This window comes from Abramis brama, assembly GCF_963993115.1.
Source record: "Abramis brama genome assembly, chromosome: 8".
Classification (NCBI taxonomy): domain Eukaryota; kingdom Metazoa; phylum Chordata; class Actinopteri; order Cypriniformes; family Leuciscidae; genus Abramis; species Abramis brama.
Genome location: NC_139970.1, coordinates 7,380,929 through 7,400,134, shown reverse-complemented (window position 1 = coordinate 7,400,134; position 19,206 = coordinate 7,380,929). Strand labels below are relative to the sequence as shown.

General features: G+C 38.8%; 2 protein-coding genes across 5 annotated transcripts in view; both read left to right on the top strand.

Moving 5' to 3' along the window:
* The first annotated feature begins 182 nt into the window (after positions 1 to 182).
* On the top strand, positions 183 to 11,565 carry cflarb (CASP8 and FADD-like apoptosis regulator b). The gene is made up of 10 exons (XM_084121938.1): positions 183 to 321; positions 1,735 to 2,035; positions 2,714 to 2,819; positions 2,913 to 3,048; positions 3,769 to 3,833; positions 3,926 to 3,989; positions 4,307 to 4,359; positions 5,501 to 5,570; positions 7,261 to 7,762; positions 11,095 to 11,565. The coding sequence occupies exons 2-10, from the start codon at positions 1,752 to 1,754 to the stop codon at positions 11,222 to 11,224; spliced, it is 1,410 nt and encodes a 469-aa protein (XP_083978064.1). The 5' UTR covers positions 183 to 321; positions 1,735 to 1,751; the 3' UTR covers positions 11,225 to 11,565.
* Positions 11,566 to 15,792: 4,227 nt separating this feature from the next.
* Positions 15,793 to 19,206, top strand: part of dip2a (disco-interacting protein 2 homolog A) — a gene marked incomplete at its 3' end in the record, with an annotated part of 163,199 nt that continues 159,785 nt past the window's right edge. For all 4 annotated transcript variants that reach the window (XM_084123328.1, XM_084123327.1, XM_084123326.1 and 1 more), the window contains exon 1: positions 15,793 to 16,315. In XM_084123328.1, the coding sequence (XP_083979454.1) occupies positions 16,198 to 16,315 (118 nt within the window). In that variant the 5' untranslated portion in view covers positions 15,793 to 16,197. The remainder of the gene's footprint in view (positions 16,316 to 19,206) is intronic.

Genomic DNA, 19,206 nt, shown 5'->3' with positions numbered 1-19,206 from the left:
CCACGAAACAATTTGACCCGGACCGCAACCGCGTGCAGTGTGAAAGCTCTGACCTGTTAACATTGGGTACGGAAAAAAATATGCACCGCATAAGCACTGCAAACGGAGTATGTGTGAAACGGGCGTTATTAGGGTTTAAACAAATAGGCTGGTCATCTAAATGTAGCCCGCATGACAATGACGCAATCGGAATGTTCCTCTTTCCTCTGCTCTCCGGAACACTGGCTTGAACACTGAACCATTTCCTCTTTCTAGCTCTTTATCAGCGCTATTTATAATGTGCAGAGGCTCCAGTTCAGTCCAAAGAACAGCTCTCTCGAGGTAAGCTTTATGTCTGATTCTTTTTATCACCGAATATTTTAAGTTATTGACTCAATCTCCACATAAACACGGAAGCGTTTTAGGCGCGCGGCGACCGGGTACAACATCCATAACAGCACTCATCACTGTTAGTCTTTAGCTAAAAGTGTGACTAAAGTTAATGCTGATATAGTAAAAACAGACTGTCATCAAAAAGAATTAGGCATAGTGATAGAAAACTTGAAGATATTCATTTAATATACGATTATATGCTATTTTGGCGGAAACAATAGTTAACATGTTAATAATATTATTATTATAGACGAATCGTTTTATGATAGTCATGTTGATTGATGCCATTTGAAGATAAATGTAAACGAAATATCCCAATATTTACCGTAGTCAAAAAAGTTGATTAATGAAATATGCTCTTTATGGTTGATAACAGACGCTGCTAAGGATAACACACCGTTGCCAGGAACGGACTATTTTCTTTAGCGGAAGCAATACAATCGTTTTTAAATTAATAAACTCCTTTTTAAATATTTTGTGTCAAAGTATTGATTTATTTGGTAGGTAGCCATGTAATAAGCGGGATAATGTATAGCGAGGCGGTTGTTTCGCGTCGGGGTCCTGATCAGCCTGTCGAGGTTGTATTCGCTAAGTTATAACAACCGACTCGCTCTACATTATCTCTTACTTAATATCATGATATTATCCTGCAAAAAAACAAAAATAAAAACGCTAAAACCAGCCTAGGTTGGCTGGTCTTAGCTGGTCTCAGCTAGTCTCCCAGCTTCTAAGACCAGTCTGGTCAGCTTAAACCATCACTGCATTTAACTTTGTTGCATTATTTTCCTGTTATTACTGTAAAGCTGCCTTGAAACTCTCTGTATTGTAAAAAGCGCTATATAAATAAAGGTGACTTGACTAAAAAAACCCTTTAAATCCAGCCTGGGAGACCAGCTAAAACACGCCAGCCAGCTTAGGCTGATTTTATCTGCTTTATTTTCAGAAGGGATAACTACCTTTTCAAAGTTTAGCTAATTGTGAAAGGCGCCTCGAGAATGAACCATCTGTCTCACTATATGCAAAATGCAAAAATGTATACGCAAATACTCTAGTCTAAAACCCTGAATGCCAGTAAATGAACCACAATGAGAGAGGTGTAAAGTCATAAAGTCAGTGTTTGTTTTCCTCAGCGTGGGTTTGCAGCAGAATGTCAAGATGTTTGGTTTAATTTCTTCGTTATCTAGTTGATGACTAGTCTATTATTGAGCTATGGTTTAAAGGTCTATTACATTTTCTCTGACTGCCCAAATTTTGCCTTGTTTTAGCCTAGACGTCTGGGCTGTGTTTGGACGGCTATTAGACGTCTTTTAAACGCAGTGTTGCTTGCTGGGAAGGCCTAAAGTGAGTGTTTGTGCTCCTCAGCGTGTGTTTGCAGCAGAATGTCGGGCCTGTCCCACACCATCAGTCAGATCACAGAAGAGCTGAGCACAGACGAGTGCAAGCGTATCTCGTACCTGTGTGGAGATCTGGACCCTGATCGCTTCTCTGCCGATCCCAGAGGAGCACTACACACACTGTTGAGCCAAACCGGGGTGGACTGTGTGTTCCTGATGGAGCTGGTTCTGAAGATCAAGCGCTACGATCTGCTGAGGGAAGTGCTGAGCACCAGCAAGAGCCTGGTCGAGGACATGCTGAGGAACCGGCAGGCCGTGCCAGAATACAGGTGAAGCTCTCACTCAAGATCCACTGGTGCGCAGAAGAGTGTGTTTTAAAGGGGTGGTTGATCATGATGTCACTTTTCTAACTTTAGTTAGTGTGTAATGTTGCTGTTTGAGCATATACAACATCTGCAAAGTTACAACGCTCAAAGTTCAAAGCAAAGGGAGATATTTGCTTTTACAGAAATCACTTTTTAAGGACTACAACAAACGGCTGGTAGAGACTACACAACATTCCTCCCGGGTTAGTGACATCACCAACCCTAGAATTTACATAAACCCCGCCCCCTGGACGTGATTTATAGATTATCAAGACAGAATATGCTAATCAATGACTTGAAGATAGTTAACTCTAAAAAAGGCTAAAAGGTTTTGAAATTTTCAGTGCATGTCTGTGTGAGGTAATCTAAGCTGCTAAAACACACACACACACACACACACACAATCTCTTGAAGCTCCGCCCTCTGTGCCGGGAGCAGCAGCTCATTTGCATTTAAAGGGACACACACAAAAACGGTGCGTTTTTGCTCACCCTCAAAAAGTGACAATTTTACCATGCTATAAAAAATATCTGTGGAGTATATTGAGTTTAAACTTCACATACACACTCTGGGGGCATCAGAGACTTATTTTACATCTTGTGAAAAGTGTCATTACACCCCCCCTTTAACCGTGTGTTTCAGGTCTCTGATGGCTGAGGTCAGCGAGGACATGGACACCGAGGACCTGAAGTCACTGGCGTTCTTACTCAGAGACACTTTACCAAAGCAAAAACTGGAAAACGTCCAGGTATGTTGTGTTTCTGGCGTTGTTCTTCAGCTTTTTGCTATAGTTTTTTTTTTTCATGTGTGGAACTGATATGTTATTTGCAACTATTTGCAGAGTTTTTTAGACATTGTAGTGGAGTTGGAGAAACTCGACCAGCTCTCCAGTGAGAAGATGGACTTTATTGAAAGCTGTCTGAGGGCCATTCACAGGAGGGATCTGGCCAAGAAGATCAGCTGCTTCCAGCACACAGGTAGGCTGACCAGGGGCTCGCTGTTATTGATGGTGTTTTAGATTTAAAGTGCCACTATTATGCGTTTTTCAGATATTTCTTTTCATGTAGTGTGTAATAGAGCTTTTGTGAAACACAAACGTTTGGTTTGTGTCGTTCATGTGGAGAAGACGCTGTTTTCTGCTGCCAAAGCAAGTCTGTGGTGAGATTGAAACCGAGTACAGTAAAATCGTTACTGTTCGCTGTGTATCAAGAGCTGAGATTTTGTTTGGTTTCCGACCAATCAGAGCAGAGCAGCTCTCAGAGAGGCGGAGTTTAGAGAGACTGAATCTTTTATCAAAGCGTTTCAGACGCTGAGAGAAAAGAGCTGATGCTGCAGTGGATATCATGAGAAAATTAAACTGTTTTTTGAACTGGGACGCTTGTAAAGCTTGTAACAAATTAGGAACTTTTAAAATGGCATAATAGGGGCACTTTAATCATATAATAGAGTAAGTATCATATAATACAGTGAGTAGTCGGCCTGTTGTATCATTCAGGGCTTCAGGCTTCAGTATTTCACTCACATGAGACAGTTTCACTTCCTCATTCCACAATACTGTAGTAGAAATGTCCTGTGATTCAGTTCCTCTTTCTTTACGTCAATAGTTGCCACTAGTATGAATGAATGGGGATTTTAGGGGAAATGTAACTGATTAGATTAGGTTTCCTTTCTATAATAACTGAGAACCGCTCTTTCAGCTGTAGTGGCCAATCCAGAAGCGTGTCCTCCAGGGCGTCCTCAACACTTCAGACCGCCATCATCGGTGAGGTTCACTCCACTCGCTCCGTCTGGCAGAACACACACACTATTTCACGCTTCAGTTTTAGTCACTCTCTCTGTTTCTGTCATTCACAGTCACACACCTCTTCTGGTTTCTCGTCGGTTTCCTGTAATGTGATGCAGACTCGCAAATTCTGTGGTGAGTTCAAGGAAATACCAGTCAGAAGTTCAGACAAAACCTCATTTGACATCACACAAAAAAGTCACACAAACTATGTTAAGTCTCCACCCTTTATCTAAAGCAGTTCATATTATCTACACTATAAAAAAAGAATCATTGAGGAAAAGAATCATTGAGGAAAAAAGATTCATTGAGAGAAAAGATTCATTGAGAGAAAGAATCATTGATTCCGTGAATGTTAAAGTTCTTCATGGATGATGCTAATAAAGAACCTTTATATTTTTAAGGGTGTATGACGTAGCATAACATTTGTCTTTTGTAATGTTTTCTTCTAGATAAGCAGACAGCAGTGAAGAAGGAACTGCCGAGCTCTAGCTCCCGCTGCCAGGTCATTGTTTTTCCTGTTTTTATGATGTGTATAGCATGATTTTTGAAGTTTGTGTTTACATAATATATTTGTGTGTGTGTGTACTGTGTGTAATTATTTTGTATATATAAATACACACACGCATGTATTTATTTAAGAAAAAATGATATATATATAAATTATGTATAAATATATGTACAGTATATACGTCTTAAATATATTCATGCATGTGTGTGTATTTATATATATAAAATAATTACACACAGTTTACACACAGTACACACACACACACAAATATATTATGTGAACACAAACTTTTACTTTGGATGTGATTAATCGTTGCCCAGCACTAATTATATTTCTTCAATACAAGGAACATCGATGTTTGAAGAAATGTTGGATTTTATTCAAACAAAAGGCTAATTCTATAACTTGACCATATGCAAAACAACTTCAAAATACTTCATACAGAGTTCTAGTGTTGTACACAGAAGATTATAAAGCGGATAGTTCCGGTCCTTGATTCTGATTGGCTGAGCCGCGTTCGAAGCCGTTGTAAATGACTCAACACACACACACACACCTGTGACCGCGTTACATTAGTGTTACTGCGCAACTGCCGTTTGTGATGCTTTGTTGCTGCATGTGTTGCTAGGCAACCTCTTAGGAACTACATTGCTTGGCGGAGGAATAAATGTGTTATAACGTTATATTTTTTGTTGCTGGTGTTTATTTTATGAATGAAATAAATATTAAAATGAATATTTTTATGGAGTAACCGTTTTATAAAAGCATTAAGCCCCTTGAAGTTGTGTTTTACAGTGGATTTAGAACAGCTAAGGGGGTTTAACTCCGCGTCGAGTCAAACAACGCCCCCTAGCTGTCCTAAATCTACTGTAAAACACGACTTCAAGGGGCTTATTGCTTAAATACGTGTTCAGTTTATTAAGGTTATCAGCTTGTAGACTGAAGTACAGTTTTGCGTGTAGGATAATATTTTGTTACAGTCCGTTTAAATATTTCCAACATAGCAATACTCACATAGACATTATTTCCCAGTAAGACTTTATGGTGGCAGACTCCTAATATAAGTGAGTGTGTGTGAGAATGAAGGATTGTCGTCATGTGTGTGATGTGAGTGTGTTGTTCTGATGTCTAACAGGAGGAAGTGTACAGTATGACGGACCCCAGAGGAGTGTGTTTAATCATAGACTGTGTCGGCACTGAAGGAGGTGAGAGAGAATCACTTACACCATCATTACTCCAGTCTTCAGTGTCACATGATCCTTCAGAAATTACTCTAATATGATGATTTAATGCTCAAGAAACATTTATGATTATTATCAATGTTGAAAACAGTCATGCTGCTTCATATTTCTGTGGAAACTGGGATGCATTTCATTTTTCAGGATTCTTGAATGAATCAAAAGTTCAAAGTTCTGCTGTTGTTTTGAACAACATTATGAATGTCTTTACTACCACTTTTGATCATTTTAATGCATCCTTGTTGAATACAAATATTCATTTCTTATTTCTATTGACCCCAATCTTTTGAAAAGTACAGAAAATTCTATGATTAATCAGTCACAGTGTTTTTAATCACTCTGGTAATATTTTTAGGGATGCACCGATATGAACATTTTGGCTGAGACCGATAACCAATAATTCTTTATATCTGAAAGCCGATAACCGATATGTTGGCCGATTAATCTAGATCCAAATTTTTATATAATTTGAGATCCTGATTACAAAAAAGTCTCACCATTAAAGTCCATGTCCCAAACACACAATTATAATGTTCTCATGATTTTATGTCGATATGACAGACTTGAAAATATGACAGATTTTCCTTTTTTGAAGTGATTCCAATCATATTTCAAGCAATTAAAAACTATAACGATAAAGATATAGTTCTGAAAATCTTTCTAAATATAAACACCACAGCTATAGCAATAACGCTCAGAGAAACGACATCGATGGAATCACGATTTTTTCCAGCTGATAAACAATTAAAAACAACGACAGCCAATCAGAATCCACCAGACTTCAAAGAGCTCGAGTAGACGCTAAAACTGCAACATGCTTATAATTAACAGAGCGTTTATCGTACGCACGTGTGGACGCTAATGTAGTTATCCTTATGATTATATATGTAGTTATCATTCTTGGTGTGAACAGGCCTTTACACGCTTAAAAATAAAAAAAGAGTTTTCACAGTGAATTCATAGAAGAAGCGTTTTTGGTTCCCCAAAGAACCTGATCAGCTCTAAAAGGAGCCCTTTTTATTTAGTGTGAAGAAAATTTAAAGGTGCAGTGTGTAGATTTTAGCGGTTCGGTTGTGAATTGCAACCAACAGCTCAGCCAACCTCTCAAACATGTTGTCGTCTGACACCGAACACTTAACGTTACATTGCATAAGTTGGACTAACTTACCTGTCCAGCAGAAAACAGGCAACTTCGCCGTCATTTAAAAAAAAAAATTCTGCATCAGCATCTTCCATCTGGAAAAAGCCACACTGAAGTTAAAGGGACAGTTCACCCAAAAATGATGAATTACCCATGATTTACTCACACTGAAGTCATCCTAGGTGTAAATGACATTCTTCTTTCAGACGAATACAATCACAGTTATATTAAAAAATGTCATGGCTCTTCCAAGCTTTATAATGGCAGTGAATGGGTATATATTTTTGGAAGTCCATAAAAGTGCATCTATCCATGATAAAAGTGCATCTCTCCATCATAAAAGTGCATCTATCCATCATAAAAGTGTCTTTATACACCACTGAACACATAGTTATGTATATGATATTACTTTTCTGTCAACGGAACCTCCTAAATATTACACAACACACCTTTAAAGAACCTTTTGTGGAATGAATGTTATTCAAGGAATCCTAATGACCCCTGTGTCCCCCACAGATGAGCTGGAGCAGACGTTCACGGCGCTGCGCTTCAGTGTGACGGTGCACAGGCTGCTGAGTGTGCGAGAGGTCGTGTCCACACTGAGGGAGGTGTCCCGTCAGCAGGAGCTCCACAGGGCGGGTGCGTTCGTCTGCTGCATCATCAGCCGGAGCCGCTCCTCACTCCTGCTGGCCACCGACCCGCTCGCTCCGGGACTGAGCCTGGACTCCCTCAGGACACTCTTCAGCTCACACTCCTGCCCCGGCCTGGCCGGCAAGCCCAAGCTCTTCTTCATCCAGAGCTACGAGGTGTTTGAGGAGTGTGGGGTGTGTGTGGGGCAGGGGGACGACGAGCTGGAGACCGACGGGCCGGTGTCCTTGTGCCGGTGCCGGACGGTCCCGGCGGACGCCGATGTCTTCTGGAGCCACTGCTGGACTGATGGACACCAGCTGGAGACGCCCAACCACCGGTCCGTGTACCTGCAGGCCCTCAGAGCCGCCCTGACCGACGCACAGAAGAGGTGAGGTGCTCTGATTTACGGGGCTGTGATGAGATCTCGCGATGGTAAAGGGGTGGTATAATGCCCCTCTTTACAAGATGTAAAATAAGTCTCTGTTGTCCCCAGAGTGTGTATGTGAAGTTTTAGATAAAGTTTGATACTTTTCAAAAAAGCCATTTTTTTTACAGCATGTTAAAATTGTCCCTTTTTGAGGGTCAGTAAAAATGCGTCGTTTCGTGTGTGTCCCTTTAAATGCAAATGAGCTGCTGCTCCCGGCACAGAGGGCGGAGCTTCAAGAGCTTGTGTGTGTGTGTGAGTGTACTTGTACAACTATCTTTGCAAAACCAGCAATGCAGGTTTGAGAGGTGGCGCCCCGACAAATCTCGCGAGAATCACGACTTGCTTTACATATGAAGCCGCTATGGAAGACACTAGCACGCATTTCAGACGAAAGCGCGGTCGGAAGAGTCAAGGAGAAGAAAGCGAGAAACTGACCGCGTGAGGAATATAGGGTAAACGGGGGAGGGGGTCAGGCCCTGAGTGCAGAGATGGCGTATTTAACACAGTAACGTTAAATACAAGTAGTCCACAGCGACTATAGTGTGCCTTTGAGCGCTGTAACTTTGCAGATGTGGTTTATGCTCAAACAGCAACATTACACACTAACTAAAGTTAGAAAAGTGACATCATGATCAACCACCCCTTTAAAACGTGGTGATGATTCCTGTTGAGGTGAAGGCGTTTGTGGCTAAACTTCTCTTCAGCGTGAGAATCGGGCAGTGGACGCTGTTCTCACGCTCATATATATATATATATATATATATATATATATATATATATATATATATATATATGCAGTGACATAGTTAATCTGATTCATTTCTTTAAAATGTATTAGCTAAATTGGCTGGTGAGTGAAAAAGTTAATATCAAACCCTGCATGTGTTATAATACATAATGTACATAAATTGAATAGGATTACATTATTGTTCAATTAAACCATATGAATAATTGCTTTTCATAATTTATTTGATTAAAAAATGCACACAAAAAAAGGTCTGCACTCTAAAAATACTTTATATGTTACAAACAGGAGATTAAGAAACGTTTCCGCTCTTTGCCTTCGTCACTGTGACAGTTTCTCTTATTCTTCATAATTATATAGAAAGCAAGCTGCAGGTCTTCAGCATAATTAAACAATCATAATAATCAGGCCACAGACTCCAGTTTAACTCCATCCGGGACAACAGATTAGTAATGAGAACGATAACACATCAGGCAAGAATTACATCCTTGATTTGGTCCAATTATTATTGCCTCATTGTTATTGTATATGTATTTTAAGTCATTTTAAAGGCTATTGTTCACTTAGGTCTATTATTACAACAAAAAATATCAGATTATTTGATTAATCGTCAAAATAATTGTGATTATTCTCTGATTATTGACAGATAACTCGATTTCCACAATAATCATTAGTGACAGCCCTAGATTAGATAAAACATGTCAAAAGCACCGGCATTGCTTTGCATTTTATGACTTTCAGTTAGAATATTTCTGCAATAAATACCGTATACTGATATTATATGACGTGCCAAATTTTAGTAGTGTTATATGTGTATTTATTGTCATAAAGGAAGTTTAAAGGAACACGCCGACTTTTTGGGACTTTAGCTTATTCACCGTATCCCCCAGAGTTAGATAAGTCCATACACAGCCTTTTCATCTCTGTGTGTGCCGTAACTCTGTCTGACGCACCCACCGCTAGCCTAGCTTAGCACAAAGACTGGAGGTAAATGGCTCCAGCTAGCATACTGCCTAAAGCCCTGCACGGGGCAAAACATCCAGCCCTAACCGAGACCTGGCCCGTGGTGTTCAAGCCCTAATCCGGCCCCAGCCCGAAAACGCCTGCAATTTTTCAGCCCGAACCCGACCCGAGGCAACATCAATATCACTTAAGCTCTCTCTGACGCGCGCCGTCTCTGCTAGACGCACACACATACACACACGCGCTACTAGGTAAACTTTTATTATAGGCCTCAAGCATAACTACCACCACCGACAATTATGCCCACAAATATTAATACAGACAGTCCATTACAGAGAAGCATAAGCATGCAGTAGAGAATACTATATAGCCAAATGTGATCCAGCAGTAAATAAAGATTTACGGCCTACCTTTGATGTCAAGTAACTTCACTGAAGAACAACGTTTCAAAGAGCTCTTCGCCAACTGGCTAACGTTAAATAATAATAAAACTATAATAAAGAAAAAAAATCTGTTGAACTGAGTAGGTTCATTCACTGTTTATTCGCCAGTGTTGTGAAGAAGAAGAATAGCATCCACTGGTGAAGGCTTCAGGCTCATTGTTTGTTGTGGTAATCAAATCAAAACTCTTTCGAAATGCAGCTTTTCCTGAAGTATTGGGAACTTTTAGTAACTCCCCACGCTCCAACTTCTGCATGATCAACTGTCATCTAATACATTGCACGCGCGTCGCGTTACTCGCGTGATCGCATATTGCGTTGCATATTTATAATATTATCAAGATAACAATATTTCATACAGTAGCCTGCGCTCTGCACGTATATTATGGGCATGATGAAAGGAGAAGCCCCGTGGTGAGGAGCAGAGAGTTCGCTCAGAGTTGGAGTAAATCACTCCGCAGAAGTAGCAGTGCTTCGCCTTCTGAGAATATAGTTCCCAGTATGTGTACGGTTAGAAGATGGCCGTGTCTCATGTGACCTTGTTATTTGTACATGCTGTGACTTTACAAATCACAACATGTAAATAGGAAAATGTTGGTGTTATTTTGTCACTTATTGGGAGCAGTATGCTAGCTGGAGCTGTTTACCTCCAGTCTTTGTGCTAAGCTAGGCTAGCAGTGGGTGCGTCAGACAGAGTTACGGCACGCACGGAGATGAGAAGGGTGTGTGTGGACTTATCTAACTCTGGGGGATACGGTGAATAAGCTAAAGTCCCAAAAAGTCGGCGTGTTCCTTTAACATATTGTTCTTTCAATAAAATATTTTCATTTAGTTTTTAGATTTATTACTATTAGTTTTTACATGTAAATGTTTTCATTTTCCATCTGTTTATTGTCATGCTGTGTGCTTATATTTCCGGTAATGCGGTCACGATGCAAAGCATTGTTTTTCTAATAATTCAACGGCCTGGAGTTAATTATTCTGTTACCTCAAAACATTGTTCACATATTTTATTTCAAGACATTTGTCAGGTTTTTGTCTTTAAAACTCACTTCTGTGGGTGTAACATATTATTTTTTGATCTCTATTAAGCTTTATGTAATGTAAGTATTCGGCTACTAATTGTTGTTTTTGTCTCATTTCAGGAGGACTCATTTGGTGGACATGCACATGGCGGTGAATCGTGCCGTTTATGAACACAACCGCAAATCTGCTGAATCATCATACGTGATAAATCTGAGACACACTCTCAGGAAGAATCTGTATCTGTCATGAACCCTTACGTTTAAGTGAAGGTCGATGATAATGCCTGAACATCTGATGTTTGAATAATGATTATCATCATCATGATGTTGATATGAATTGTATCAATTAAGATTTGCAGTGTTTCAGTGAATAGTACTGTAATAGACTGTAGTTCCCTATATTGTCCACATGTGGGCAGTGTCGTCCAGCGTTGGTGGTGAACTTTAACAACACTTGTTAACTTTTTTTAACATTTTCTTAATTTTATTGAGACCAATCAGTTGAGATGTTTTAAATTATTTGTTAAAATTATAAATTATTTGTTTTTAATTGGTAAACTTCCAAACAGTAATAAACTATTTGAACACTGATCAGAAAACTGTATTACTCATGATCAGAATTTCACCATTTATGACCATAAAGGGAGACCTGGGATTTTATTACTTTTTAGATGTGAATGTTTCCATTCTTATATATTGCTATTATATAAGATGACAATATTTTAGTAGTGTTATTTATTGTCAGAAAGAAAATATACCAACTTTTACTGTGTTATTATAGTTGTTTTGTTTTTTTTTAACACAACACAAATCCAGTACGTTTGTGGTTAAGATGTAAACTGTATCAGTAGGGGATGATCTTTAATATTCAATCCTGTTACCATCATAAACTCTGTCATAATTACTTGGTTAAGATGTAAACTGTATCAGTAGGGGATGATCTTTAATATTCAATCCTGTTACCATCATAAACTCTGTCATAATTACATTGTTAAGATGTAAACTCTGTCAGTAGAGGATGATCTTTAATATTTAACCCTGTTACCATCATAAACTCTGTCATAATTACATTGTTAAGATGTAAACTGTGTCAGTAGAGAATGATCTTTAATATTTAACCCTGTTACCATCATAAACTCTGTCATAATTACATTGTTAAGATGTAAACTGTGTCAGTAGAGAATGATCTTTAATATTTAACCCTGTTACCATCATAAACTCTCATAATTACATAGTTAAGATGTAAACTGTGTCAGTAGTGGATGATCTTTAATATTTAACCCTGTTACCATCATAAACTCTCATAATTACATAGTTAAGATGTAAACTGTGTCAGTAGTGGATGATCTTTAATATTCAACCCTGTTACCATCATAAACTCTGTCATAATTACATTGTTAAGATGTAAACTGTGTCAGTAGAGGATGATCATTAATATTCAACCCTGTTACCATCATAAACTCTCATAATTACATAGTTAAGATGTAAACTGTGTCAGTAGTGGATGATCTTTAATATTCAACCCTGTTACCATCATAAACTCTGTCATAATTACATTGTTAAGATGTAAACTGTGTCAGTAGAGGATGATCATTAATATTCAACCCTGTTACCATCATAAACTGTCATAATTACATAGTTAAGATGTAAACTGTGTCAGTAGAGGATGATCTTTAATATTCAATCCTGTTACCATCATAAACTGTCATAATTACATAGTTAAGATGTAAACTGTGTCAGTAGAGGATGATCATTAATATTCAACCCTGTTACCATCATAAACTCTCATAATTACATAGTTAAGATGTAAACTGTGTCAGTAGAGGATGATCATTAATATTCAACCCTGTTACCATCATAAACTCTCATAATTACATAGTTAAGATGTAAACTGTGTCAGTAGAGGATGATCTTTAATATTCAGCCCTGTTACCATCATAAACTCTCATAATTACATAGTTAAGATGTAAACTGTGTCAGTAGAGGATGATCTTTAATATTCAATCCTGTTACCATCATAAACTCTCATAATTACATAGTTAAGATGTAAACTGTGTCAGTAGAGGATGATCTTTAATATTCAACCCTGTTACCATCATAAACTCTGTCATAATTACATAGTTAAGATGTAAACTGTGTCAGTAGAGGATGATATTTAATATTTAACCCTATTACCATCATAAACTCTATGGAGAACAGGCGCGCTCAACTCCCAAATCATTTATGGGTGCGAGTAGTAAAAAAGTTATCAAAAATAAAGATGAAAAACCGCACTCTCAAGGTATAATTTCATAAATGTATTGTAACCATGTCCACACAGACGCATTTCGGCCTAAGCCATCATCAGTGTGTACTCATAGTTACTCGTAGTTAAGGTGTAAACTGTGTCAGTAGAGGATTATCATTAATATTCAGCCCTGTTACCATCATAAACTATCATAGTTACATAGTTAAGATGTAAACTGTGTCAGTAGGGGATGGTCATTAATATTCAATCCTGTTACCATCATAAACTATCATAGTTACATAGTTAAGATGTAAACTGTGTCAGTAGAGGATGATCTTTAATATTCAATCCTGTTACCATCATAAACTGTCATAGTTACATGGTTAAGATGTAAACTGTGTCAGTAGAGGATGATCATTAATATTCAACCCTGTTACCATCATAAACTATCATAGTTACATGGTTAAGATGTAAACTGTGTCAGTAGAGGATGATATTTAATATTCAATCCTGTTACCATCATAAACTATCATAGTTACATGGTTAAGATGTAAACTGTGTCAGTAGGGGATGGTCATTAATATTCAATCCTGTTACCATCATAAACTATCATAGTTACATGGTTAAGATGTAAACTGTGTCAGTAGGGGATGGTCATTAATATTCAACCCTGTTACCATCATAAACTCTCATAATTACATAGTTAAGATGTAAACTGTATCAGTAGAGGATGATCTTTAATATTCAACCCTGTTACCATCATAAACTCTCATAGTTACATGGTTAAGATGTAAACTGTGTCAGTAGGGGATGGTCATTAATATTCAATCCTGTTACCATCATAAACTATCATAGTTACATGGTTAAGATGTAAACTGTGTCAGTAGAGGATGATATTTAATATTCAATCCTGTTACCATCATAAACTGTCATAGTTACATGGTTAAGATATAAACTGTGTCAGTAGAGGATAATATTTAATATTCAATCCTGTTACCATCATAAACTATCATAGTTACATGGTTAAGATGTAAACTGTGTCAGTAGAGGATGATATTTAATATTCAATCCTGTTACCATCATAAACTGTCATAATTACATAGTTAAGATGTAAACTGTGTCAGTAGAGGATTATCATTAATATTCAACCCTGTTACCATCATAAACTCTCATAATTACATGGTTAAGATGTAAACTGTGTCAGTAGAGGATGATCTTTAATATTCAATCCTGTTACCATCATAAACTCTCATAGTTACATGGTTAAGATGTAAACTGTGTCAGTAGAGGATGATATTTAATATTCAATCCTGTTACCATCATAAACTGTCATAGTTACATGGTTAAGATGTAAACTGTGTCAGTAGAGGATGATATTTAATATTCAATCCTGTTACCATCATAAACTCTCATAGTTACATGGTTAAGATGTAAACTGTGTCAGTAGAGGATGATATTTAATATTCAATCCTGTTACCATCATAAACTGTCATAGTTACATGGTTAAGATGTAAACTGTGTCAGTAGAGGATTATCATTAATATTCAACCCTGTTACCATCATAAACTATCATAATTACATGGTTAAGATGTAAACTGTGTCAGTAGAGGATGATATTTAATATTCAATCCTGTTACCATCATAAACTGTCATAGTTACATGGTTAAGATGTAAACTGTCAGTAGGGGATGATATTTAATATTCAATCCTGTTACCATCATAAACTATCATAGTTACATGGTTAAGATGTAAACTGTGTCAGTAGAGGATGATCTTTAATAATCAACCCTATTACCATCATAAACTCTATCATAATTACATGGTTAAGATGTAAACTGTGTCAGTAGAGGATGATATTTAATATTCAACCCTGTTACCATGATTTAGTACAGCCAGTAGCTTATTATTGAGAAGTGGATATTTGTAGCATCATCACCATGACTTTGAGCATGAAGCTATGGCTAAATGAACTAAAATTGCTCACCCTGTTACTGTCACAATGCTGTGTTGTAAACACAAACACAAAGATGAAGGAAAACAGGCAGTCTTTAATAAATCCATCCAGAGAACAGCAATCCGACACAACTTAACCACAGACGAGACCATACTGTAAAAAAAATAAAATAAAAAAATAAAAAATTAGGACTAGACCGGATACCAATGAACAGAAACAAAGGAACTTTAGTACACTGGCAAACAACGAAACACAACTGAACTGAAAGATGAATCAAATGAACGACAACAAACTCAACTCAGAAAAAAACAGTGCAAACTGAAAAACAGTGTAATGGTGTGTGACTGACAATTGAGTTACTATACAGCATGTTCGCTTTTTAAAGGCCTAAGATATCTCAAATATATAGCCTACTAAAAGTTTTCATTTAGCTTAAGTGTCACAATGCATGTTTATAAACATTTGACACATATGATATTAAGATATTTGTCTGATCGAATGCGTATGTATTTTAATTATAATATCGAGGAATGGTCATTGGTCAGTGCATGTCACCGGTGTGTGTGTGTGTGTGTGTGTGAGAGAGAGAGAGAGAGAGAGAGAGAGAGAGAGAGAGAGAGAGAGAGAGAGAGAGTGTGTGTGTGTGTGTGTGTGAGAGAGACAGCACTGACTGGAGCTGCTCTGCTGCAATGGCGCTGGCGGCTCGCTGAGGATCGGAGTTGGGCGAGTGTTTTCTCTTTGTTTTACGGAGAATCGCACGGAAATCTTCAGTCATGCTCGGCCACCAGCGCTGAATCCGGCTTAGAGAAGCGTGTGGATCTGATATCTCAACATTTGATCTGCGGTCCGAGTGGAAGGGCTGAGTGCAGCTTACATGCAACCCGCCCCGATACTCCTCACATCTGCATGCGATCCGCGCCCTCTCTCCTTCAGCCGATCCGAGCACAGCGAGCCCTGTGGACCTGGAGCTGTCTGAGCCTGACCCAGCGGCACCTGGACCTGTCTGTCTGACCCATATTCATGATTATTGACCATCATCACTATGGCAGAACGCGGTTCCTCCGGGGTACTGATGATGATGCTGGACCCGGGGATCGCGACGCCTCTCCCGGCGGGGGTGCGAGAGAAGCTGGCGGAGCTGGAGCTGGAGCTCTCCGAGGGTGAGTCTCATCTCAATATCAATGCGACAACTCGGGCTTGAGCAGATTTACTGTGAATATGTGCATGCATTGTGACGGACGCGGGCTAGTTGACATGCATGCCATAGCTTTCCATATGTGCTCTGACATATCTGTCATGTTTCTGTACACCTATAACAGGGCATCCAGCGGTTATCATGATGATAGGTGTATTCGGATCACAATGACCATTCAATCCCAATAAAAGCAATGCAAGGCAGCGGACTGCTATAGACAGGGTTATGTTGGCTTAATTCAAATACTTTGGCAAACAAGCAGAAACATTAAACGAGCATGCTGTGATTTTAAGCGCTGCTTTAACAAACGCAAGGCTTTTTAATTATGATTGTCGGGTTGTAGACATTGACAACTATGCTGAATGAAATGAGATCTGGATTGTTCCCAGCGATCCAGCTTATCTGGCTATGGAAATGTCAGACTAGAACAACAGCATGCTTTGCATTTCATGTGTGTCATCATGCGAGTGTGTGTGTGTGTGTGTGTGTGTGTGTGTGCTGCACTTCTCCCCTGAAAGCCATGCTCTGATCATAGACCTGCAGCTCCTCAAAGGAAAGAGTTCAATCTCTTCCTGATGGTGTGAACACTCAAAGATCTTAATACTTTTACATTCAAACCCACAAGAACTTGACTTGTAAGGAATGTCCTTTTAGTTATATTTCTTTAAAATAAAACCACTTAAAGCCAGTATGTCTTTATAGCCTATAGTAAGATGAGTATAATGCGTTTAAACTGGAGCATGAGTTCAGGAGAGCTCAGTCTGAGCTCATTACAGCCGGCCTGGGCTCATCTGTGGGGACGGGAATGAGATTTGATGACTGTTATTTTAATGAAAGTCACAGTAACAGGAGTGTTTTATATGATGATGTTGTCAGAACACTGCTCATCCACACACTATTACAGCTCTGTCTTAACCTGCTTTACTCTTTATAGAAATTGTTTATGTATATTAATTCAGGGGCGTTCATAACTAGCTATACGTTCTGCTGAGTATTATTGTAGAGCAGTAACATAATATCAGAGTGATTCACGGGATCTGAATGTGAATTGTGGAAATATACACTGTGTTCATCATTTTTCTAAAATAAACTAATATTTTTATTTATCAGGGATGCACTAACTTGATCAAAAGTGACATACAGTTATAATGTTACGAAGGATTTCTATTTCAAATAAATGCTGAACTTTCATAGAGTCCTGGGAAATGAATCCCAGTTTCCACAGAAATATGAAGCAGCACAACTGTTTTCAACATTGATAATAATCATAACTGTTTCTTGATCATCAAATCATCATATTAGAGTGATTTCTGAAGGATCATGTGACACTGAAGACTGGAGTAATGATGCTGGAAATTCAGCTTTGATCACAGGAATAAATTACACTTTACTATATATTCACATAGAAAACAGCTGATTTACATTGAAATAATATTGTACTGTTTTTACTGTATTTATGATAAGTAAATGCAGCCACATGAACAGATCTCACTGACCCCAAACTTTCGGATGTTAGTGTAGATCAGCGCGGGCAGAAGCTGCGAGTTCTGACCCGTATCTGGTGTGATTCGCTGTGGGACGGGCCTAGTTTCTCAGCAGGGAAGTTTCACAAACCTGAAATAGCAGCAGCTCTTCTGTGTCACGGCTGAACACCACAACACCTCAAACCCCCAGCGCTGCTTTACTTGTGGAAAAGTCTTGTTTTTGTATAGTGAACAACACAAAGAGCGCAGCGGGATGACAGAAAACAGCCCATGTCCACTTCCTGTTTGCGTGTGCATCACTTCCTGTCCTGCACACCATCTGATAGCCATTGTTTTCCTTCATCCCTTTATTCACAGACGTCACCACTAGAGCCAGTGATTCACACAGCCGGCTTTCCTGCCAGTATGGAGGCATTAAAGGTTGTAAGACTCAAAGGTGACATATGATGCCCCTTTTCACAAGATTTAATATAAATCTCTGGTGTCCCCAGAATGTGTCTGTGAAATTTCAGCTCAAAATCCCCCAGATCATTTATTATAGCTTGTCAAATTTGCCCCTTTTTGGGTGTGAGCAAAAACGCACTGTTTTTGTGTGTGTGTCCCTTTAAATGCAAATGAGCTGTTGCTCCGCCTCCGTTCAGAAGAGGGCGGAGCCTTTACACCAGCTTCAGAACTCCAGCAATAACAAAACACACCAATCTCACTCATCCAGTCTCAGAATAACCAGTAGCGAGTGCAGCTTTACAGAGACTCTTTCACTTTTACACACACCTGGACGTTTCTGAATGCTTAGTGGAGACATGGATGTAGTTGTTGTGGAGTTACATTGATTAATCTCATCATCATGTTTAACTTTTCCACAAGTGTACACTGTTTTGGTCAATAGTGTTCAGTGCTCGTCTGTGCTCAACGACAGAGCGGTTTCATGCTTTACTCGATCTTTTGCCATCGCGTTTGAACTGGTTACACTGTCGCTTGTGAAAGCAAATGTCGGCTGGTGTGTGTAAACGTGCAGATTAATGACGGTGATATTATAATAAGATCCTCTTCATACGTCAGAAGGGGAGTGAAATCTGATCGGCTTATTTGTGACATGTTTGCAGAGAAAGGCTTAACAAAACAAAGTTACTGGGTTTCACTGTTCATGTTTTCTGGGTTGCTAGAAGCACTGGAGACCTGATTATAGCACTGAAACACGGGAAAGTCAGATTTTCATCATGTCTCCTCTGAGTAAACTTGAAGTAAGGCATCAGTAACAAAAACGTCCATTCCTTTAGTCTTGAGCAGAAAGCAGTGAAAGGAGAGTTTTGGACGTGCCGCTGCCCGTAGAGGACCCAGCATCATGTTGGTTTGAGGACACTGCTTCAGTGTT

What these genes read in the sequence shown, in the direction of transcription:
- cflarb (XM_084121938.1), top strand. Translation starts at nt 1,752, where the DNA reads ATGTCGGGCCTGTCCCACACCATCAGTCAGATCACAGAAGAGCTGAGC. An exon ending in CAGCTGCTTCCAGCACACAG is followed by an intron (nt 3,049 to 3,768) that starts GTAGGCTGACCA and finishes CCGCTCTTTCAG; the next exon opens with CTGTAGTGGCCAATCCAGAA. An exon ending in GCTCTAGCTCCCGCTGCCAG is followed by an intron (nt 4,360 to 5,500) that starts GTCATTGTTTTT and finishes GATGTCTAACAG; the next exon opens with GAGGAAGTGTACAGTATGAC.